The sequence below is a fragment of the Gekko japonicus genome, unplaced genomic scaffold (assembly GCF_001447785.1).
Source record: "Gekko japonicus isolate JY-2015 unplaced genomic scaffold, Gekko_japonicus_V1.1 scaffold131, whole genome shotgun sequence".
In the NCBI taxonomy this organism is placed as follows: Eukaryota; Metazoa; Chordata; class Lepidosauria; order Squamata; family Gekkonidae; genus Gekko; species Gekko japonicus.
The window spans coordinates 627,011-649,154 of record NW_015167061.1 but is presented as its reverse complement, the minus strand read 5'-3'; the positions used below and the strand labels follow the sequence as shown (position 1 = coordinate 649,154).

At 51.0% G+C, this 22,144-nt stretch overlaps 3 protein-coding genes across 4 annotated transcripts in view; 1 reads left to right on the top strand and 2 right to left on the bottom strand.

Annotated features, from left to right (window-relative positions):
- The window catches only part of EMC1 (ER membrane protein complex subunit 1), a 31,457-nt gene extending 27,891 nt beyond the window's left edge, over positions 1-3,566 (bottom strand). The window contains exons 1-5 of the mRNA XM_015412627.1: positions 3,457-3,566; positions 2,191-2,315; positions 1,684-1,749; positions 474-567; positions 257-385 (exon numbers count right to left, since the gene is read on the bottom strand). Coding sequence (XP_015268113.1) covers positions 257-385; positions 474-567; positions 1,684-1,749; positions 2,191-2,315; positions 3,457-3,563 — 521 coding nt within the window. The 5' untranslated portion in view covers positions 3,564-3,566. The remainder of the gene's footprint in view (positions 1-256; positions 386-473; positions 568-1,683; positions 1,750-2,190; positions 2,316-3,456) is intronic.
- A 323-nt stretch (positions 3,567-3,889) lies between these two features.
- On the top strand, positions 3,890-10,973 carry MRTO4 (MRT4 homolog, ribosome maturation factor). The gene is made up of 8 exons (XM_015412607.1): positions 3,890-3,960; positions 6,209-6,267; positions 7,626-7,729; positions 8,048-8,129; positions 8,220-8,287; positions 8,631-8,782; positions 9,674-9,750; positions 10,679-10,973. Exons 1-8 carry the CDS (start codon positions 3,933-3,935, stop codon positions 10,856-10,858), a joined length of 750 nt encoding a protein of 249 aa, XP_015268093.1. The 5' UTR covers positions 3,890-3,932; the 3' UTR covers positions 10,859-10,973.
- A 395-nt stretch (positions 10,974-11,368) lies between these two features.
- Positions 11,369-20,697, bottom strand: AKR7A2 (aldo-keto reductase family 7, member A2). Of its 2 annotated transcripts, none has more exons than XM_015412595.1 (7): positions 20,396-20,697; positions 17,785-17,972; positions 16,126-16,230; positions 15,583-15,679; positions 13,572-13,674; positions 12,829-12,958; positions 11,369-11,684 (listed from the first exon to the last, which is right to left on the bottom strand). In XM_015412595.1, exons 1-7 carry the CDS (start codon positions 20,688-20,690, stop codon positions 11,472-11,474), a joined length of 1,131 nt encoding a protein of 376 aa, XP_015268081.1. In that variant the 5' UTR covers positions 20,691-20,697; the 3' UTR covers positions 11,369-11,471. The 2 variants fall into 2 exon arrangements, with proteins under 2 accessions (XP_015268081.1, XP_015268082.1); XM_015412596.1 differs by having other exon boundaries at positions 20,402-20,697.
- Positions 20,698-22,144: the final 1,447 nt, after the last annotated feature.

Below are 22,144 nucleotides of genomic sequence, written 5' to 3'. Positions count from 1 at the left end.
AATGATTTCTCTGCATTCATTCTTCCCACATCATTTTTATCTACAGCTACTGCTGCCTTCTGCTGATCCCACCTGCTCAAGCCACTCTTTTCAAAGAACACAAGATTCTTCCCCCCACCTTACCAGCATCATTTCACAGTGATGAGAGGCAGGCAGGCAGGCAGGCAGGCAGGCAGGCAGGCAGGCAGGCAGGCAGACAGCTAAGAGGATCTGATCAGTTGCTAACAGAAGAGCTCAGCTCATGAGTAGACCCTACCTGTCGGGTAACTGCTCCACCCATTTCTGGTGGCCGTTGGAGAGGTAGTGAAGGGACAGCGCACCTTTCTTCAAGACCGCCACGTACTTTACAGAGTCCTGCAGTCCCACCAAACTTGCCATCTGGAAACTTACATTAACAAATGCATAGCTTAACATCATTTGCCCTTCCTAATAAACTGCCCATCCCTCTTTCCTGGATCCCTGAACCCCCTCACCTGCCCGTGTCCATGGATGTCTCCCAATTCAAGCCTCCAATGTTGGTCTCCCAGGATCGAAGGATGCGACCCCCATTGGAAACAGTGATGGCATCTGCCGGGGGGGGGGGGGGTGGGGGGCGCAGGCACACAAAAAGGTGGTCAAAAGAAGAAGAAGAGATTGGTTTTAGACCCCGCCCTTCACTACCCAAAGGTGTCTCAGAGCAGCTTACAAATGCCTTCCCCTTCCCCTCCCCACAACAGACACCCTGTGGGGTAGGTGGGGCTGTGAGAGCTCTGACAGGAACTGCTCTTTTTCAAGAACAGCCCTTGTCAGAACTATGTCCTGCCCAAGGTCATCCAACTAGGTGCGAGTGGAGGAGTGGGGGATCAAACCCGGTTCTCCCAGATTAGAGTCCGCGCACTTAACCACCGCACCAAACTGGCAGCACAGCCCACAAATGCAGCACAGAAAAGAGTAAGGGACCCACATCTCATTTCCCTTATTTTTCATCATATTCCAGGACCTTTGAAAATCTGCTGAATTGCATACTTGAGCTGCATCTCTTAACACTATAACACAAATTATGACACTATAACACAAGGCTCAACCATCAGCAACTGCAATGAGGCTACTCTATAGTATGCCTTTACTCCTTAGCCAGGAAACACCCACTCCACGCCCCACCTTTGCCACGAGTTCACTAGGTGGCCTTAGGCGAGTCACCCCCAGCCTTAACACCCCAGTTCTTAGAAGCCATCCCAGGCAAATGTGATTCCTAAACATATATATAAGTAGCCTGGAAGTTTCAAACTGGATTTAAACTGTGATGTCATAACTACGTTGTCCCAAATGGCAAGACCCTGCACATGTACTCAGGTTTGCCAGAAAGATAAAAGCGCATTACAGTGAACTGCAGCTGACACACAGAAGCATTTTAATAATCGTAATTAATTAATTATTGTACGGCAGTGGGTGTAGGTTAGCCAGGAGATCCAAAGATGGTCTCGTAGCCTGAAACTCTATTTAACTGTTTTTGTGGTGAGCTAGGTTTATTTGGGGGGCTGAAAGAGCTGTGAGTGACCCAAGGTCACCCAGCTGGCTTCTAGTGCAGGAGCGGAGAATCAAACCCGGTTCTCCAGGTTAGAGTCCGCTGCTCTTAACCACTACACCAAACAGGCTCTCTACTGATCACAAATAACACAGCTATGGCCTCAACCACTTGCTTACCTTGTCCATGGATCAGCATGGTGTCTACCACCCCTTCTGTTGTCCCTTTGTCCACATGGCGCCACACTTGAAAAAGAACCAGGAGTCATTTGAAGTTGCCCCATACAGAGTCAGATCAGTGATTAGCCAAGGCAGGGGTCTCTTTCCCACCCCTGATGTCAAAGATTAAACCAGGGACCTCCCACATGCAAACAAAGCGCTCTGCTACTAAGCGCTGGAACTTCCCAAATATTGAGTAAAGCATTTAGCATCTGTTCTATTGAGTTAGAGGAGTCCACCCCATGAACAATATTATAAATATTCCAAACTGTCTTATACAAATCAGAACCAGGAGTGATGCTAACACATACCTAGTCATACTCAGGCCTGTAGCCGTGGGGGGCATTAGGGGGCAATGCCCCCCACAGATGAGCGCTGCCCCCTCATACTCATCTTGTTGGTACACGCTGCTAATGTGCCCAGGGGTTCCTGGGGGAATAAGGAGCCTGCCATGTTACAGATACTCACGGATTTCTCCTGTCCTGGAATTGAAAGCAGCCATCACATTCTTTTCTGTGGCTACAATAAGCTTCTTGGAGCCCTGGGAGGCCTCCAAGGAAGCAAATTTCAGCTTTCCCACATACTGCTGTCTCCTAGTCAAAAAACAAAACAAAGAATGTCAGCTGTGACAATTCCTCCTGAATTAGTGTGCAAGAGAAAGGTAAGTGTGTATATATGTATGTATGTGTGTGTGTATATATATATACATACATACATACACACACTTGCAACAAGCAATACATACAGCCCAAAGTTATGAAGGCTTTACATTTCTAGCTTAGCTTGGGAGAGCGATGGCACGTTCAAAGAGACAGAAAGCTTTTAAAAGCATAACTACTGAATCACACCAGAGCCCTATCTGGACTGGTGTTCTGTTTCCTACAGTGGCCAGATGCCTCTGGAAAACCCACAAACACGCCACAAATCAGACAACCTTCAAGGACTAGGCCCGGCATATGAACCTGGAGGTACAGTGCTTTTTCACATTTAAAGTTTTATTTCAATTTTCTTTAGCCCTTAGATCAAGCCAAAACTCCATCCTTCCTATTTCCAACAGAAGCCTGTTGGTGGTTTTTCAGGAAGCTCATGAGAGTGACACCAAATGCGATAGCCCCCCCCCCTTTTCCAACAGAAGCCTGTTGGTGGTTTTTCAGGAAGCTCATGAGAGTGACACCAAATGCGCCCCCCCCCCGGTGCTTTCTCCATTCTTCAGAGTCTGCCTTTGAACAGGCAGGTTCCATTTCGCCATCAGGGCTGAGATCCCTTTACGAGACCCGCACCCCCTCTCAAGAACTGGTTTACTGAGTCCCTCAAACGTGCCCTAAACTAGGGCTGCATCCAATGCTCCCTCTCAGCTGTGGAGTCTGGTGAGCAAAAATCCTACTTTGTGAGCTGCTGGCATTAAAGTTGTGAGCGAGCGTTTTGGCTGCTGCATGAATTAGTTTGCTCTGGAGCCCTCCTTCCTGAGCGAAGGCAAAAATGTGCAAGCCAGAGGCTAAAAAACTGTGCGCTGGCTCACACCAACTCAGCTTAGATGGAACACTGGAGCCTTCCTTCCTGAGCGAAGGCAAAAATCTGTGAGCCGGAGGCTAAAAAACTGCGAGCTGGCTCACACCGCCTCAGCTTAGAGGGAACACTGGCTGCATCTCGTGGCAGCGAGTTCCGCAAGTCATGCCTGGGTCTGGCGCAGCTCGACCCAGGCGGAGCCAAGACCGGCCCGGGCTTCTCACCCACCAGTCAAACTTGCCCACTTGGTCCTCGTAGACGGCGTCGGCCGGGAGGAGGAGGAGGAGCAGCAGCGAGAGGCAGGCCAAGACCCCCCACAGCCTGGACGCCGCCATGACAGCCGCGGCGGTGAGAGAGGGAGAAAGAGCCGCGGAAGGCCTCCGGTATCCCATCAGGCACCGCGAGACCATAGAGACGGCAGATTACTTTCCCTAGGTCTTTTCAGTCCTAGGTGTCTAATCTGGAGCCTGACTTTTCGACAACTGTGGGGCACAAAAAAATGAAGGGCGGGAGCCTGAAGGCTCAAAGGCGATTCTCCCGGAGGAGAATTCAGAGAGGCGCTGTGTGGGACCTCTGACCGTCCCCGAGGAGGCGCGGTTTGTCCCTTGTGGGCTCAGGCATCATCGTGGTCGCCTCTCCCTCTCTCCCATCAGCCCCCGCGGCCGCAGCTCCAGCAGGGAAGGCGGCGCACGTGCGGGAGCGAGATGCCCAAGTCCAAGCGGGACAAGAAGGGTGAGCGGTGTTCCCTCTAGGCTGGGTTAGTGTGAGCTAGCTCCTAGTTCTTTAGCCTCCGGCTCACACTTGTTTGTCTTAGCTCAGGGAGGAGGGCTCCAAAGCAAACTGATTTATGCAGCCGCCAAATCGCTCGCTTACAACTGTTAATGCCAGGAGCTCACAAAGTAGAAATTTTTCTCACAGGACTCCACAGCTTAGAGGGAGCATTGGTTGAAACTTCTCTGAGTAGACCCCCCCCCCCAAAAAAAAAGAAACCCACAACACAGCTAACACAGCCCGCCCCTTTGAAAGGCAGCCGGGCCTGCACGGGTAAAGCCAGATAGACCAACTGGGCCGAGCCGTGGGCAGTGTTCCCTCTAAACTGAGTTAGTGTGAGCTAGCTCACAGTTCTTTAGCCTCTGGTTCAAACTTTTTTGTCTCCGCTCAGGAAGGCTGGCTCCAGAGCAAAGTCATCTATGCAGCTGCCAAATTGCTCACTCGCAATTTTAATGCCAGTTGCTCACACAAGACTCTACAGCTTAGAGGACGCATGGGTGGGGAGGCTGCCCCGTTCTTGCGTATGGCCGGAATGTGCCAAGTGGAGTCCAGGTTTTGACTGGCCGCTCTTTGGCTGCGCTCACACACACGAAATAATCGACCGTCAATCCAACTTTCCAACTGGATATTGCCAGTTTCACACAGTAAAATCCAGTTGGAAGCAATGTTCCCTCTAAGCTGTGGAGTCTTGTGAGCAGAAATGCTACTTTGTGAGCTACTGGCATTGAAGTTGTGAGCGAGTGATTCAGCCGCTGCATCAATGAGTTTGCTCTGGAGCCCCTGAGCTGAGACAAATGTGTGACCCAGAGGCTAAATTACTGTGGGCTAGTTCACACTAACCCAACTTAGAGTGAACGGAATACTGGTTGGAAAGTGCATTGACAGTGGATTGTTTAGTGTGTGTTGGAAAGTGCATTGACAGTGGATTGTTTAGTGTGTGTTGGAAAGTGCATTGACAGTGGATTGTTTAGTGTGTGTGACTGTAGCCTTTGCCTATTGCTGTGGAATTAGCATTTTGTAGCGGTTAATTAGTATTTAATTTGAATTTTTGGCAGAAAAGAGCGACAGTCCAGTAACATCCTAAAGACTGGCAAAATTTGTGGCAGGGTAGGTGCTTTTGGGAGTCACTGCTCCCGCTGTAATTCTGGGAGATCTCCAGAGTCTACCTGGAGGGTGGGTAGGGGCTGGGGGAGTAGCCTTGCTCCGTTGGTTATGCTGGGGGGCTGGAGTGTTTTATTCTGGTATCTTTTTTAAAAACTGCAGTCTGCTTGGAGCCCTCTTTAGGAGGCAGACGGGCTGAAACATCTTAAATGAACTGCCCTTCTGTATGCAGAGCAGTTGCTGAGTTATGGCCGTTCCCATTGCAGTGGCTCCATTCAGGCTGAGAGGGGCTTGCCTAAAGTCACCTAACTGAGGGAGAGTAGAACAGGCATCTTTCCGGTTTGTAGCTCAGTCCCCTAACCATTATGCAGTGCCCCAGGTCAATATGTATTGATTCTTCCCCACCTCTCTGCGCAGTTCCTGTCCTTGTTGCCTCTGAGCCTGTTAAAACTCGGCCTGTGCCTTATTCAGAGGGAAGTCTCGCTGTATTCATTGCGGCTTTTGTCCTTCACCAGCCCATTTGCTGAAAGGGAAAGGGCTCTTCACAGCCCGAGTTTTCTTATTGGGTGTGGGGGAAGGGGTCCTGTAAGGGATTGTTTTAAACCTTTGTTAGGTGTCCCAGCTGCCAATATTGTAAAAGGGCAACTGTTAAACCCTGTAAATAAATAAATAAATTATGCAAATAGAGTAACCGGACTGCAGCCAGTTGTGTGCAGATGTACCTGGGCTTTTTCTGAATCCCTTTGCTCTGTTTACTTTTCTTACTGAGATCCTGAACTGTGCAACAGCTGGAGCTGGCTTTTGATGAGGTGTAGAGATCTGGGATCTAAGAAGCTGTGGTGCACTCACCAAAGAGCTTTGGCAGGGAGGTGGGATAATATACGCCATCCATATCCTCAGTGCTGAATACAGAAATTAAGACAAGCGGGGCTAGAGAGGGATTATAGATCTCAAGAGGTGACCAGGGAGTGGTGGAGAGATGGAAAAAGGGATCAGGGAGCAGTAGAGAAACGAGCAAGACAGACAAATGCTTTTGTGCCGTTCCTTTTTTTTTTTTGGTTATGTGCAGCTATCTTGTCAAACTGAAGCTTTGCTTTTGTTTTCCCAGTTTCTTTGACCAAGACCCCCAAGAAAGGTTTAGAATTTAAGCAGAACTTGATAGGAGAGGTAAGTCACGTCATCATCGCAGCCGTGCATTTCCAAGCCAAAGCAAAATTGTCTGAAAGGGCAACAATACTGAAGGAATTCTTATTCTCTCCCATTCTTTGAGAGGTCAGAAGTTGTCACAGTTGGGCAGGAAGACTGCAAATAAATGTTTTGTTGCAAGGCTTCTCATGTGGGAAGAATTATCATTTGGGTGGCTCTCTGCTTGCATATCGGATGCTATCTAATATGAGGAGGTACAAAGCACACCAAAAAAATGCTGTCTAAATATAAACAAAAATGTATAAAAATAATATTTAATGCCAAGTACAATAATACAGTCAGATAACTATATAAAGCCAAGGTGTTCTTACACAAAACAAGTCTGATACATAAAAATGAAGTCCGAAAAATTTCAATGTGTTTCGCTCCTGTGTATTGTAATTCAACAGTCCAACTTGACATACATTCATCATAGAGTGGATTCATATAGTTCCTGGAAAATCCATATAATCTTGAAATCCATAATAATAATAATAAGAGATTGGATTTATACCCCGCCCTTCACGACCCAAAGGTGTCTCAGAGTGGCTTACAAACTCCTTTTCCCTTCCCCTCCCCATAACAAGACACCCTGTGAGGTAGGTGGGGCTGAGAGAGCTCTTGGCAGAAACTGCTCTTTTTCAAGAGCAGCTCATTATCAGAACTACAGCTTGCCCAAGACCATCCAGCCAGGTGCAAGTGGAGGAGTGGGGATCAAACCCGGTTCTCCCAGATTAGTCCATGCACTTAACCACGACACCAAACCAAGCCATGGAGACGCATAGTCCGGATGCAAGCTGCCACGTTTCGAATAATTCTTTTTGAAAACCGATAAGCTACAGTTGGTCTAAATACAAATTCAAGACAAGCACAAATGAGGATAAACAATCAGACAATATGTATAAATTGCATAGATATATTATGGCTTATGGATCTCAAGATTATATGGATTTCCCAGGAACTATATGAGTCCACTCTATCATGTATGTCAAAAGTTGGACTATGGAATTACAATACAACGGGAGAGACACATTGAAATTTTTGGGACTTTATTTTTCTGTATTATTGTTGTTTCTTGTAAGAACGCCTTGGCTTTATGTAGTTACATGACTGTATTATTGTACTTGGCATTAAATGTTATTTTTATACATTTTTGTTTATCTTTAGCCAGCGTTTTTTTTGTGCTTTCTACCTTTTCATGTACACTGGTTCCCCTTATTTTTTGGTTTCCATCTAATATGAGGAGCCTGACTTTGACTTGTTGTTCAGAGCCTACCAGAACTGTTCAATGGAGGGGAATTTCATCTTCTGCTGTAACATCCGAATTTCTTTGCCATCAGCTCCGGAAATCTGTGGACATCTACAAATATGTCTATATTTTCTCCATTGCCAATGTCAGAAACAACAGACTGAAAGATATCCGCAATGCCTGGAAGCACAGCAGGTGAGGCCTCTTCTCCAAATATCTCCTGATATTGAGCTTTTCAGCTGGAGGGTTTAAAAAGAATGGGGAGAAATGGGAGAGGGGAAGTGGATACAAATGCACCCCCACACCTGAAAGGCTAACATCCAGATACCACAACAAATTAAGCTGATAAGCTCGTTCATTAGCAAGTGCTTTAGAATTGCATTTTTTAATTTTAGAGTAAAAATTGAGCTGACTAATTTGGGAGAGTATTTTAACTCTCACAGCTGAGAATGGATGCATGATTCACTCCCTGGTCTTCCCTCACCGCTGCATTTGGTTGCGTCTTCCTTGCAGAATCTTCTTTGGGAAGAACAAAGTGATGATGGTAGCCCTGGGACGGAGCCCGGCTGACGAATACAAAGAGAACTTGCACCAGGTAAGCCCTAGTGGCGCAGCTCCAAGAGGGGGAAAGGCGTCACTGCTCTGGGACGGGAGCCCTAATTCTTCAAGCCTCTCTGTTTTCTAGGTCAGCAAACATCTGCGGGGAGAGGTTGGCCTTCTCTTCTCCAATCGCACCAAAGCTGAAGTCCTTGAGTAAGTGTCTGTAGCCCTCGTCTGGCCATTTAAAAAAGCCTGGCCTTCAAGCTCCAAGCTTCAGAGCACCATTTCTCTCACTAAGAGGCCATGGTTATTGTTAAGAGAACAAACATGTGAAAGTTGGGGGAGTATGCAAACACAGCCCCCTTCAGCACAGGGCTGTTGCTCACCTTGTGAATAAATGAAGTGACTGTTCCTTGGTCCCACATTCCCATGTCTCCTTCATGATCTTCCCGTTAATGGTAACGATCCAAGGTCTAGTTAACAGTTGTTGCCTGTCCTCAGGGTGTCCCAGTCACCCCCTGCTCAAGACGGCATTTGTCTCTCCTTTTCTCCCCAGCTGGTTTGCAGAGTTTAAAGAGGTGGACTTTGCCCGGTCAGGGAACAAGGCAACTTTCACCGTCGGCCTGGATCAGGGACCGCTGGAGCAGTTTCCCCACTCCATGGAGCCTCAGTTGCGGCAGCTGGGATTGCCCACCGCCCTGAAAAAAGGTTTGTGATGGGTCTTGAGAGATGCGAGCAGTGTCCAGAGCGGGACCACACTTCGACACAGAACATTCTCCTGCACTGATTATGTGTTCCTAAACAGGCCATGCATGGAGGGAGGGAAAGTCCCACCCTTCCTCAGGGCTTTGCTCATAACCTGTGGGGCTCTCGGTCTGAGCAAGAAGGCGTTCTCTAACCCCTCTGCAGCTAAAGTTACCAGTCCCTCCAACAGCGGGCAGGCAGGCAACTGGCTGTCCTTCGCAGCAGTATTCGTGCTCTTGGCCCTGGGTTTGAGGGCTCAAGAAGACCCCTGAGCTGCGGGGCCCCATGGTCTGCTCCGCCAGTCCTCCACAAGTCAGTTCCTCCATTCCCCAGCAGGGTTTCAAGTCCCCTGGATAACCTCGCCCTGGTGGAATATTACCCGGTGCCCTCGAAGGGCAGAGTGTGCCCAGCGTCCCTAAAGGTGAACTTGGCTAGGAGACCCAGGACCATCCATTTCAGCTCAGTTCTGTGCAAGAAACAACTGTGCCAATTCAAGCCTGTTCACATGAACACCTGAAGCCGCCTTCGACTGAACCATCAAAGTCAGTCTTGTCTACTCAGACAGGCAGCTGATCTCCAGGGTCTCGGGCGGAGAAGGTCTTTCCCATCACCTGCCTGGCCCTTTTTAATTGGAAATGCCGGGGATGGAACCGGGGACCTTCTGCACGCCAAGCAGAGGCTCTTCTACTGAGCCACGGCCCCTCCCCTTGGCCCCTCCTGGAGGTTAGCTGACAGACATCACGTCACGGTATTGCCCATAGTAAGCTATTGGGAGCGAGGGACAGTAATTCATTCTCGCCTCACATCAGCTTTCCTCTATTTTCTGTCAAAGCTGGGTCTTTCTGTGTTTTGCAGGCGTGGTGACACTGATTTCCGACTATGAGGTCTGCAAAGAGGGAGATGTCCTGACCCCCGAACAGGCACGCATCCTGGTAAGTAGCCAGTTAAAGGCCTCAAAAGGGAATCCTCTCACTTCTATGGCCTGTAGACTTTATTATAGAGCAGTGATGGCGAACCTTTTAGAGACCATGTGCCCAAACTGCGACCCATAACCCACTTATTTATCGCAAAGTGCCAACACGGCAATTTAACCTGAATACTGAGGTTTTACTTTAGAAAAAACAACTCATACATTAACTTAAGGTGATCCAAACAAAGTAAGGAAAGCAATCCCAAATGCTTTCATTTACTTAAAATTACTTGGCAGAGAATTCAACACTTTAATGATGGTCTGGGCCTGGCTGGGGCGATGGCACGCGTGCCCACAGAGAGGGCTCTGAGTGCCACCTCTGGCACCCGTGCCATAGGTTCGCCACCACTGTTATTGAGGGACAGGGTACAAGGCGGGGGTGTGCAAGGAAGGACTTGGTCTGACGCTTTCTTTGCAACATTCTAGGAGTCTCTGCGGGCTGATCCTTGCCTATGAATTAATAAGGGGGGTGGCGTTTAAAGTGAATGAAGTACAGCCCCAAATAGTCGCCCCTTGCCACTCCTGATTGAGATTCTTGTTCTAGACAGTGAAAATGGGGGGTGGGGGGGAAGAGAAAAGAACTGAGCACCTGTCCTACTGCAAACCTCCCAAAACTTGAGCCTCTTTTGTCTTCTCCTTTTTCACTGGGAGGTGGAACTTAGATCTACTTTCAGATCGTTCTACCGTTTAGTTCAGGGTTGGTTTTCTTCTTTAAGTTGCTGGTCCTCCTTGCTACCAAGGTGAGATGGCAGCAAAACGCCCAAAAGAATGATCAGTTTGCGCAAATCTGGACCCACCTGCCTACGCTAGGATCCAGAGCATCATTTTCACAGCAGAAAGAGTCCCGGGTGGCGGCCGCTGAGTGTGTGTGACGGGTCCTTTGCTTTCAGAAACTCTTCGGCTACAAAATGGCGGAGTTCAAGGTGACCATCAGGAGCGTATGGTGTGCCGAGACGGGAGACTTCGAACAGCTCACAGGAGACGTGGCAGAACAACCGGAAGAGGAGGAGGAGGAGGAGGAGGGTGATGTGGACTTGGCAGAAGAGAGCAACGGGGAGACGGAGGACTGACCAACCGCCGCAAAAGGGACCTTTGGGAGTTCTTTTTCCGCTGGGATACAGGACTGAGCTGATCCGCTAAAGACTTTATTTATCAGAAGACAGACGCTTTTTATAAAAGTGTGAAACCGGTTGGTAACGTCTTGGTCTGTCTGTCTCCTCACACAAGGGGATGCAAACAATGTTTCCTCTAATTTCCCCCCTTCTGAACAGAGCAGGTCAAACCCTGAGCAGAGACTATATTCTAACAGAACAGGGAGAAAGCAGTGTAGGATTCCTGGCTCCTCTGGAAAGGGCAATGCGCTTTTTGCAAAGACAGAGCACCTTCGTTTAGGAAACAATTTATTCAGAACTGGGTAAAAAAAGGTTCTTCAAAGCAGGGGGGAGGGTGACATAACAGTCCAGTCCTTGCCTTCAATCATAATGATTTGAACGTCCACGCTACTTTTATCCCTCTTCTGTAGAAAGGCAGAGAAAACCCATAAGAATCAAAATCCATTTATACTAAATTTCAGACGGGGGGGGGGGGGGGGGAAATGTTATTGATTGAAGGCAACAGTGGCCGGAGCCCAGGGGAGAGGAGGTGGGACTCCTGGGCAGCAAGAATACAGTGATGCGGAGACCCTTAGAACAAACAACCAGTCCGCTTGGAATTCCCACCCGCCTCATTTATTTGCCTGCGGAAGTAGTTGGGGCACTCGTGGGCATTGAGTTCCCAGGCTCTCTCGAAGGCTTCCACCACGCCCGCCTGGAGGGGACCCTCCTCGCTGCACTTCAGGTTCTCCTGCAGTTGCTCCAAGGTGGACATTCCGACGATCACCGCATCCCCGCGGTCCGCCTGCCGGGGGGGGGGGGGGGGGGGAGCGGCGCTTGGGCACTTAGGCCGCCCCCCCAAAGTCCCCGCGGACTGTGCGGCCGCCCCGGTTACCCAGCAAGCTCCACGGCAGACCAGGAATTTGAAGTGGGTGGCCACTGCTTGAGGCTCTAACTCAGGGGTGTCAAACACGGGGGCTGGAACTGGCCCGCCCAGGGCTCTTATGCGGCCCGCGAGCAACGAGTGCAAGGAAGGGAACGGGAGACTGCTGGAGGGAATAGGTGGAGCCACTCCGATTGTGGCTTCAGTGTGGCGGAACAACCTCGCCTGCAGCCATCAAGCAGCGTGGGAGCGTCTGCCCAGCACTGCACCGCTGGCTCTCCAGCCTGCCCCAGTGTGGGTTTTCCCTCCCAGCTCATGGGGCCTTGTAGAGATGATGCACTAACTCGGAGCTCACCAGCTGCTGTCCTTTATACAGTTTATACCTTCAGTACCTTGTTTCATGGCACACATGGCCCGGCCCGACAAAGTGACATTTATGTCAGATCCGGCCCTCGTAACGAATCAGTTTGACACCTCTGCTCTAACTCCTATACCATAAATCCCCACTTGCCCACTGCCCCCGAAATTGCAGTACTGGAAGGCATTGTTTCTGTACTTGAGAGATAGGATATTTCTTTGGGGCTTTTGGTGCCCAAAGCCCTTTTGTCACGGTAATCCGTTTTCTTCCCCCCCGGGTTTTTGCAGAATACAAACAGAACACCCCCTTGTAAAGGTAAAGGTTCCCTTGCTCGAAAGCCAGTCGAATCCGACTCTAGGGTTGCGGTGCTCATCTCCGTTTCCAAGCCGAAGAGCCAGCGCTGTCCAAAGACGTTCCCGTGGTCATGTGGCCGGCGTGACTACACACCAAGGCGCACAGAACGCTGTGACCTTCCCACCGGAGTGGTCCCTATTTATCTACTTGCAATTTCTTGCTTTCAAACTGCTAGGTTGGCAGGAGAAACACCCCCTTAGTTCTGAGCATATAAAAATGGGGAGGGGGGGCTCCACTCGGTCATTCAGAAGTGATTTTGAAGATGTCCCCTTTGCAAGTGGAAACAGGTCTCAAGTTCAGCCCCAAATCCAGCGGGGACGTGTGTGTCTGCGTCTGACCACAAACCTCCCTTACCTGGAGCTTTGAGTGATGATACATCCAGCGCAGAGCAGCTGAGGTCATACTTGGTGGGTTTGAGCCGTACACCTCGCGCAGTGCCTTTTCAACCAAGGCCACCCCTTGGAAATGATGCTCCTTCCAGTACCTGTGTCGGAGGGACGGGGTGTCGGAAGGAAAAATCATATTTCCAGATTCTTATCGTACGAAACGGCATTCTTCTTCAGCAGCTAAAATATGCAGATGTGTACACACTCGTAACAAAACTATCCCGGTTTGCGAATTCTACACTCTTCCACCAGGTCCAATATATTCTGGATGTCTTCCAAAGTCAACCTGTATAGACGAGGCTTTCTTTTTTTACGTGTGCTGCTTCTTGCATAACGGTCACACGATGGGGTCAGCGGAGGCCCGGGAGCCTTGACCACTTGGACAGGAGGCTCAGGCGATCCACCTATTTTCAGCTATCTTGAGGACTAGCGCCTTTCCAAAAATGAAGTTTCTTAAGATCCTAAACGCAACATTACAATGGGAACAGCTTCGTATTCCTTGTACTTTGCTTTATGAATACGACAGCTCAGCTTGCCAGTTTTAAGACCAGGAGAAGGGGGTAAGACTCATCCCCCCCCCCAAAATCCTTTCTGCTCACCAACAATTCTTGGGGACATTCCACAACCCCCTCCCCACTGTGTTTGCCGACACCCTCTCCATTGGCTCACGGCAGTGGAAATGCTAGCGGCTGCTACCAGCAGCGAACTCACCTGTCCCTGTAGATTTGAGCCCAGTCGTTGCCGAAAAACCTGCCCGTTGGCTGCTGACTCAGGTCTTTGTCTGCGTATTTGTATTTCCCAGTCAAAAGGCCTCCTGTAGGAATTCAGGAACAACTATTAGAGCAACCCAGAATACCCTCTGGACATGGGTGTGGGGGGGTGTTCTGCAGTGTCTCCATCTGCACACGTTGCTTTTACAGTTTGGAAGCTCTTCATGGCCCCTCCCCATTCTTTTTCAGATGTGGGCAGTGTTCCCTCTAAGCTGAGTTAGTGTGAGCCAGCTCACAGTTTCTTAGCCTCCGGCTCACACATTTTTGTCTTTGCTCAGGAAGGAGGGCTCCAGAGGAGGAGGAGGAGGAGATTGGATTTATACCCTGCCCTTCACTTGGAGTCTCAGAGCGGCTTACAAACTCCTTTCCCTTCCCCTCCCCCCCTGTGAGGTGGGTGGGGCTGAGAGAAACTCTGACACAAACTGCTCTTTTTCAAGGATGGCTGTGCCAGAGCTTGTGACTGACCAGGTGCAAGTGGAGGAGTGGGGAATCAAACCCGGTTCTCCCAGATTAGAGTCCGCACACTTAACCACTACACCAAACTGGCTCTTCCACTGCACCAAACTGGCAACTGGCAAACAGAGCAAACTAATTCATGCAGTAGCCAAGTCACTTGCTCCCAACTTTAATGCCAGTAGCTCACAAAGCAGAATTTTTGCTCACAAGACTCCACAGCTTAGAGGGAGCACTGGTTGTGGGGACGTTTTCTGCAGGCCTAGAGATGACCCCAGGTTTGTAGATAATAACCCTGCCCCCAGGTGCCTCCACTAGACATGTGGTGGTCCAAACGGTGGAGACAGCAGAAGATGACATCTGATTTCAAGCTACGAAGGACCCGTCCTCCTCTTCCCCGGATCAAGAGGTGGCCTCTATCCTGCCTCGCCTTTCATAAGGCTTTCTCGTCCTCTCACCCCCTGCTCAATTTCTCCCAGGTCTGCTTTGCAAAATGCAAAATGCTTTTTAGGATTTTAAGTCGCTACGCTTGGTGGCTTCAATGTGCTTCCTTTACAGGTTTTGCAGGCTTGCAATAACATTGTTTTAATCTTTTTTTATGGAGAAGCCATCCGTGGTGTCGTGGTTAAGAGTGTCAGGGCGGGATCTCAGAGACCCAGGTTCGATCCCCTAGGCTGCCGTGGAAGTCTGCTGGGTGACTTTGCACCTGTCCCACACTCTCAGCCTAACCTACCTCCCAGGGCAGTTGTGAGGATAAAGAGGAGAAGAGGACGGGATTGGATTTATACCCCGCCCTTCACTACCCGAAGGAGTCTCAGAGAAGTTTACGATCTCCTTTCCCTTTCTCTCCCCACAACAGACACTCTGTGGGGTAGGTGGGGCTGAGAGAGCTCTCTCAAGGACTGCTCTTGAGAGAACAGCCCTGAAAGAACTTATGACTGACCCAAGGTCACACCAACAGCCGCACATGGAGGAGTGGGGAATCAAACCCGGTTCTCCCAGATTAGAGTCCACGTTCCGAACCACTACACCAAACAGAAGAGAATTAGAACAAATTTAGAGTCCTGTGGCACCTTTAAGACCAACGAAGGCTTATTCAAGGTATGTACTTTCGTGTGCAAAAGCACGCTTTTTCAAATACAGTGGAAAGGGATGTAAGGTTCAAACTTACAGAATTATGTAAGCCGCTTTGGGTTCCATTTGGGTGGGAAGGGCAGGGTCTAAATGAAGTAAACAAATCCAGTAACTCCCAAGAGCACTAAGGGGGGGGGGGGGTGTGTCAATATTTTAAATCACTACATCTGAACAGAGGGATCACCTACAAATTATGGTGTCCATCAAATATCTGGCAGTGCGCTGCAGCTGCTTCCTTTGGAAGTTGGCATATCCCAAGTCAACTTTTCCCACATCTCTGGGGCTCCCCACCCATCCCCTAGAGCAACCGCTGTTTGCTTCTAAGAGCAGCACCTGGCCTCCCCCCCCCCCTTTCGGTTCATTACCTGCCAAAGGATTGTAGGCGTAGAAACGGATCCCAAAGTGCCGAAGGCACGGCAGAAGCTCTAGCTCCACTTGGCGGGTGGTGGCGTTGTACATGCCCTGTCAGAAAGAGGAACAAGGGGGAAGTGGCTTCAGGAAGCAGTGGAACGGGTGGCTGTTGCCAACTGACCAGAAACACACAATCTTGGTTCCCCTGGTGCCTTTAGAGGGCCTGCAAAAATCAGCTCTTTTGTGCAGGACTGCAGACTAATGATCATCTCCCCGCTTTCTCTTCCCACACATTCACAGCTATGGGGACCAGAAATGCAGTTTTTAAAAATGAGAACCTGAGATCCTCAATCACCAGGATTCTACAACCGCTACTGTATTATGCAAGATTTCTGGGCTCCACCCTGTCTGTCACACCGCCACCCTGACAGCAACTAGTCTGCGAGTCATATTGAGTGTGCCACAGATGTCTCCCACGTCTCTGGCCAAGAGCCCAGACAAGGGGACACAGACAACAGCATTAAAGTCGTAGACCTCAACAAGGCCAAGACTCTCACCTGATACACCGTCGGCAGGATCCAGTTGTGGGCTTTGCAGAGCGTACAGATCTCTGCCACTTCCCAAGCTGCGTAGTTGGAGAGGCCGAGTTCCTTAAACTTCCCCTGTTGAAAAGAGAACGCAAAACATCTCTACATTTTCAGCTCTGCTTTGGTGCCAATGTGACAGAGAAGCTGAGGAGAGCCCAGATGGAACAGGCCGGAAGTGCACCTAAATCCAGCATCGCTCAACGCCTCCAAGAAGTCCTTGAGCCAGGCATGAAAGCAGCTGCTCTCCCCAATATTTGGTACATGGGGAAAGAGGGCCTCTGAACATGGAGGCTCTGTATACCTACAATGCTTAACCGTAAGATCTAACTTAATAGAGCAGGCCACTGGCTCATCTTTGTTTAAAAACTAACATTTATTTCAATGTGAGTTTTTGTGAGAGAGTTCACTTCTTCAAACCTGTGCAAAGGAAATCATTTCGGGAGTACTACTTATAGTAAAAATTACCAGGGGGGGGGGGGAGGGATAGGAGAGAGAGATTTTGTGTGGATCCTGTATCCTGACCTGGACAGCCCAGGCGAGCCGGATCTCATCAGCTCTCGGAAGCTAAGCTGGGTGAGCCCTGGTTAGTCCTTGGAGGGGAGACCACCAAGGAAGCCCAGGGCTGCTATGCAGAGGCAGGCCATGGCAGACCACCTCTGAACCTCTCTCACTCTGACCTGGACGGCCCAGTCCAGCCCAATCTCATCAGATCTAGGAAGCTAAGAACAGTTGGCCCTGGTTAAGACTTGGAGGAGAGACCCCCCAAGAAAGTCTAGGGGCACTCTGCAGAGGACGGCAACGGCAAACCCCCTCCGAATGGCTCGTGCCTTGAAAAGCCGACAAGGTCGCCACCAAGGCACCCTCTGAGCTGTAGAGTCTTGTGAGCAAAAATCCTACTTTGTGAGCTCCTGGCATTAAAGTTGTGAGCGAGCGATTTGGCTGCTGCATAAATTAGTTTGCTCTGGAGCCCTCCTTCCTGAGCTGAGACAAAAATGTGTGTGAGCCGGAGGCTAAAAAATGGTGAGCCAGCTCACACTAACTCGGCTTAGAGGGAACACTGGTCAGGACCAATGCTCCCTCTGAGCTGTGGACTCTCGTGAGCAAAAATCCTACTTTGTGCGCTCCTGGCATTAAAGTTGTGAGCGAGCGATTTGGCTGCTGCATAAATTAGTTTGCTCTGGAGCCATCCTTCCTGAGCTAAGACAAAAATGTGTGTGAGCCGGAGGCTAAGGAACTGTGAGCCAGCTCACACTAACTCAACTTAGAGGGAACACTGGTCACAACAAGTACTTTTCACCACCAATTCTCTGCGTAAGGAACTGAATTTCCATTCTCCACATTTGGTGTCAGGAATTCCGCTGCAGTACACCTCTGGGTACCAAGGGATGGGCCATACAATGGGCGAGGGATGTTCTACACACATTCTAATTTATGCTGGCTGACTTGATAGACAGATTAAAATGTGTCAGATCTATGATTAATTTCTTTGACTAGCCAACCGCCTGCCCACAGAGCCCCCAAGGGCAGTGTCACCAGTTCATTTTCCCTACTGAAGCCCCGAATCTCAAGGCCCCTCATCCTCCCACACACACACTGGGGGGCTCGCCAGAGAGTCTGAGGGTCTGGCACCTCTTTGTGCAGCTTGTCGCAGGCCTGCAGGGTCTCTTCCAAGGGCGTTTCGTGGTCGGGGGCATGGAGGTAGAAGAGGTCCACGCTTTTCATCTGCAACCTCTGGAGGGAGGTCTCCAGCTGGGAGTGGATGCTGTCCGCCTTCAGGGTCTTGCCGTCCCACGGATTGGCCTTCGTGGCCACTTTGACTGGTAGGGGGGAGAGAGAGAGAGAGAGGAGCAGGGTGGAAAATGTGCCTTTCTTCTTGACTCACGGAATTCAAGGAGGGAGGGACGGGCAGGCGGGAGGGAGAGAAGAGGGCCTGGCTCGGACCACCGGTCCGTCTAAGAAGAAGAAAAAGAAGAGACTGGATTTCTACTCCGCTCTTCACTACCAGAAGGAGTCTCAGAGCGGCTGACAAACTCCTTTCCCTTCCCCTCCCCACAACAGACACCCGGTGAGCGATGCTCCCTCTCAGCTGTGGAGTCTTGTGAGCAAAAATTCCACTTTGCGAGCTGCTGGCCTTAAAGTTGTGAGCGAGCGATTCGGCTGCTGCATAAATGAGTCTGCTCTGGAGCCCTCCTTCCTGAGTGTAGACAAAAAGTGTGTGAGCCGGAGGCTAAAAAACTGTGAGCTAGCTCACACTCACTCAGCATAGAGGGAACCCTGCCTGTGAGGTAGGCGGGGCTGAGAGAGCTCTTTTGAGGACTGCTCTTGAGAGAACAGCTCTGAAAGAACTTGTTAACTAACCCAAGGTCACACCAGCAGCTGCATGTGGAGGAGTGGGGAATCAAACCCCGTTCTCCCAGATTAGAGTCCGCGCTCCTAACTACGACACCAAACTGGCTCTACAGGATGGCTCCCGGCCACTCCGAAGCCCAGCAAAAGGGGGAACAGGTGGTCTTTCCTTCTTGTCTGTCCCCAGCACTTTGCAACATGAAGGTTCCATCCACTGCTTACTGGTGATAGCGGTCTACCAGTGGGTCTGTCAGTGGGATCTGGGGAAAGCAGCAGGGGGGAGGTTGCTCCCTTCAAGCGCTGCTTGTGGGCCGTCCAGGGGTATCCAGCTGGCCACTTCAAGAATCCCCCTTTGCTCCGGGGAGTCTCTTCTGTTGTTCTCAGACCCATCTAGACCGATTCTGGATTTTGCCAGCTGGACGCCTTTGGTAAGCAGAGTGTGATGCGGATGGCCATGCCCTCCCCCAACACATATTCTGCCTCCAACATGGCAAATACTCCCTACCCAAGCCTCAGTTTAAGACAAGCTCTCTCATGGCCCCGGGGGCCTATTTTGTAACCTCTGGCTTTTTTTTGGGGGGGGGGGGTGCATAGGAAAGGAGAGAATATCTTTGAGCATGCGCAGAGCACATTTCCTTCCCAGCCACTCAGTAACCCACTGTTAGCCGACGGACATCTGAGATTAGACATGCCGGAAAGGTGTCTTTGCAGGAGGGCAAAGTCTAGTTGTGGGACTTTAAGTCCCCTAGTTGTTAAATAACTGGTTTATCAGCCATCCTAGATAAAATGGTCTAGGGGAAAGTTACTTCAAGGGCAAAGCTCCTGGAGAAAAGCTGTGGCAACAAAAAATAAGCCCGTGTTTTGCAGCCCCTGAAAGACGGGCCAGATGTTATTCCGGCAGACGTTTCCGGGGACTAGAGCCCACCTCATCAGGGGCAGGTTGGGGAGGCCCACTCAGAGAACGGGAGGGGAATTGTGGAACCTCATGTACGGTCCTCCCTTAATCTGGATTTGTGCACAAACTGAATTTAGTGGTGATCGCATTTAGGGTCAGCCAGACTGAGGAAGACTGAGCCTGGAGAGGGAAAGACACTCTGCCTGTGCTCAAGAGAACCCTTTTTATTGCTCAGTTTTGCAGGCTGCATTAGAAGTCTAGCATATTCAGCACCCCCCCCCCCATCATTTGCTCCACCACTTCCTAGAAACTGGAGGAATTTAATGTGGGACAGAACAGGTGAAGCCCATGTTCAGAAGCACTCTCGACTGCTCAGTTTGCCCACCTGGTCTGCCCACTTCGCCTGCTCCCCCACTGCCTTTTCTGGAATAGTTTAGACTAGCCTCAACAGCTTATGACACTGCACTCTGTACATGCGCATATGTGCTTTACTGTAGGCTGGACTACACGACCTCAGGATACATCCCCCCCATAAGAACATAAGAGAAGCCAATGTTGGATCAGGCCAATGGCCCATCCAGTCCAACACTCTGTATCACACAGTGGCCAGAAATACCAGGGGCCATCAGGAGGTCCACCAGTGGGACCAGGACATTAGAAGCCCTCCCCACACACACACTCTGCACCTGTTCAGAGGCCCTGTGCCCCCGGCGCTTGGCACCCAGCCCTACCTGCCCCTTCTCCGAATGCGGCTGGCAGGACTCGGAACACGCTTGAAATAGTGCCCTTTCCAACTGGATTTTACTGTACGAACTGGCAGAATCCATGTGGAAAGGGCACTGCGTGTGACCGCAGCCGAAGTCTCCGACGCTGCGCTCTGCACATGTTCATGGGTGCTTTGTGGCGGGTCAGACTAGATAACCTCCCGAGACTCCCCCCACCCCCCGCTTTGCGCCTGCCCAGAGAGGCCCGCCCCGCGCCCTCGGCACGCTGCCCTACCTGCTCCTGCCCCCGGGGGCTCCGCGGCCAGGAGGGCGCCCAGGATGCGCTCCGACTCGCCCCCCGCGTACATGTGGGCCGTGTCCAGCTCGCGGTGGCCGCGGCCCAGGAAGGCCTTGAGCATGGCCCCGCTGGCCTCCGCGCCCGCCCGCCGCCCGAACTCCATGGTGCCCAGCACGGAGCGCACGGCCCGGCCCTGCCCGCACTGCGCGGCCATCGCGGCGGCTCCAGGGGCTCCGAGTGCAGCCGGCGGGGCTCGAACGCTCGGCCAAGCGCGCAGCAAGGGCAGCCGCATCTCAGCGCATGCGCGGCCGCCTCCTTCGCGGGGCCGGCGCCAGGCAAGGGACCGTCGCGAAATTCCAGGTGCCAGAAGAGGTGGTGGTAGGCAGTGTTCCCTGTAAGCTGAGTTAGTGTGAGCTAGCTCACAGTTTTTGAGCCTCCGGCTCACACATTTTTGTCTGAGCTCAGGGAGGATGGGGCTCCAGAGCAGACTGATTTATGCAGCAGCCCAATCGCTGGCTCACAACTTTAATGCCAGCAGCTCACAAAGTAGAATTTTTGCTCGCAAGACTCCACAGCTTAGAGGGAGCATTGGTGGTAGGGACCGTGAGCGAGAGATTTTTTTACTCTCCTTAGAAAGTGGCTGCCTGGATCGAATGGAAGGGTCCTTCTGCCCGGCAGCCTGTTGCCAGCGTGGCCAGCCCGGTGCTCCTGAGACGCCCAGAAGGGCTGCGCGGACCCTGCCACTGGGCTGGCACTCAGGTAGACTGCTCCTGAGCATGGCAGTTCCGTTGAGTCTGGAAATACACCAGATCGGCCCTGCCGGATCAGAGCAAAGGCCCGCCTAGAACTCCGCACAGATGGAAGGAATCGGCATTCTATTTTGTCAATGTTTTTTGCTTAATGAGGCTGCTTTTTGTCAAGTGGCAAAACTGGGGGGGGGGGCTGAGGGTTATTTTCCATTAGAACATTAGAGAAGCCATGCTGGATCGGGCCCATCCAGTCCAACACCCGTGTCCCACAGTGGCCAAAACCCAGGTGCCCTCAGCAGGTCCACCAGCAGTGGGGCCAGAACTCCAGAAGCCCTCCCACTCTTGCCCCCCAAGCACCAAGAAGACAGAGCCTCACTGCCCCAGATCCTGGGCGCTGTGACATGATATGGGATTTAAGGATATGTTTGGGATGGCGGTGGCTCAAGTGGTTAAGACGCTGAACTGCAGGCTGTGGAAGGTCGGTAGTTCAGCAGTTCGAGACCCGAGTGTGCCGCATGACGGAGTGAGCTCCCGTCTCTAGTTCCAGCTCCTGCCTTCCTAGCAGTTCGAAAGCAAGACATTGCAAGTAGATAAATAGGTACCACTTCGGTGGGAAGGTCAGAGCGTTCCGTGCGCCTCGGTGTTTAGTCATGCCGGCCACATGACCACGGAAATGTCTTCGGACAGGGCTGGCTCTTCGGCTTGGAAACGGAAATGAGCACCGCAACCCTAGAGTCGGATTCGACTGGCTTTCAGGCAAGGGAACCTTTACCTTGGGATGCCCAAACACGAAAATCCCAGCGATCCATAAGGATCCGTGCTTTAGAATCATGTTTTTGCAGAATGGATCTGTGCTTTTTGTGGTGCAAGTTGTGGCCACGGATGTGCTATGTGATTTGATGGTGTGTTTGGGGTGACCTCTGGCTTGACGCCAGAGGTCACCCCAAACACACCATCAAATCACATAGCACATCCGTGGCCACAACTTGCACCACAA

Excerpts from the sequence above, each read along its gene's own strand:
- MRTO4 (XM_015412607.1), top strand. The coding sequence starts at position 3,933 with ATGCCCAAGTCCAAGCGGGACAAGAAGG. Across the intron at positions 6,268-7,625 it reads AGCAGAACTTGATAGGAGAG|CTCCGGAAATCTGTGGACAT; the intron begins GTAAGTCACGTC and ends CTTTGCCATCAG. Across the intron at positions 9,751-10,678 it reads CCGAACAGGCACGCATCCTG|AAACTCTTCGGCTACAAAAT; the intron begins GTAAGTAGCCAG and ends CTTTGCTTTCAG.
- AKR7A2 (XM_015412595.1), bottom strand. The coding sequence starts at position 20,690 with ATGCGGCTGCCCTTGCTGCGCGCTTGGCCGAGCGTTCGAGCCCCGCCG. Across the intron at positions 16,231-17,784 it reads GCGACAAGCTGCACAAAGAG|GGGAAGTTTAAGGAACTCGG; the intron begins GTGCCAGACCCT and ends TCTTTTCAACAG. Across the intron at positions 12,959-13,571 it reads GCTCAAATCTACAGGGACAG|GTACTGGAAGGAGCATCATT; the intron begins GTGAGTTCGCTG and ends CCTCCGACACAG.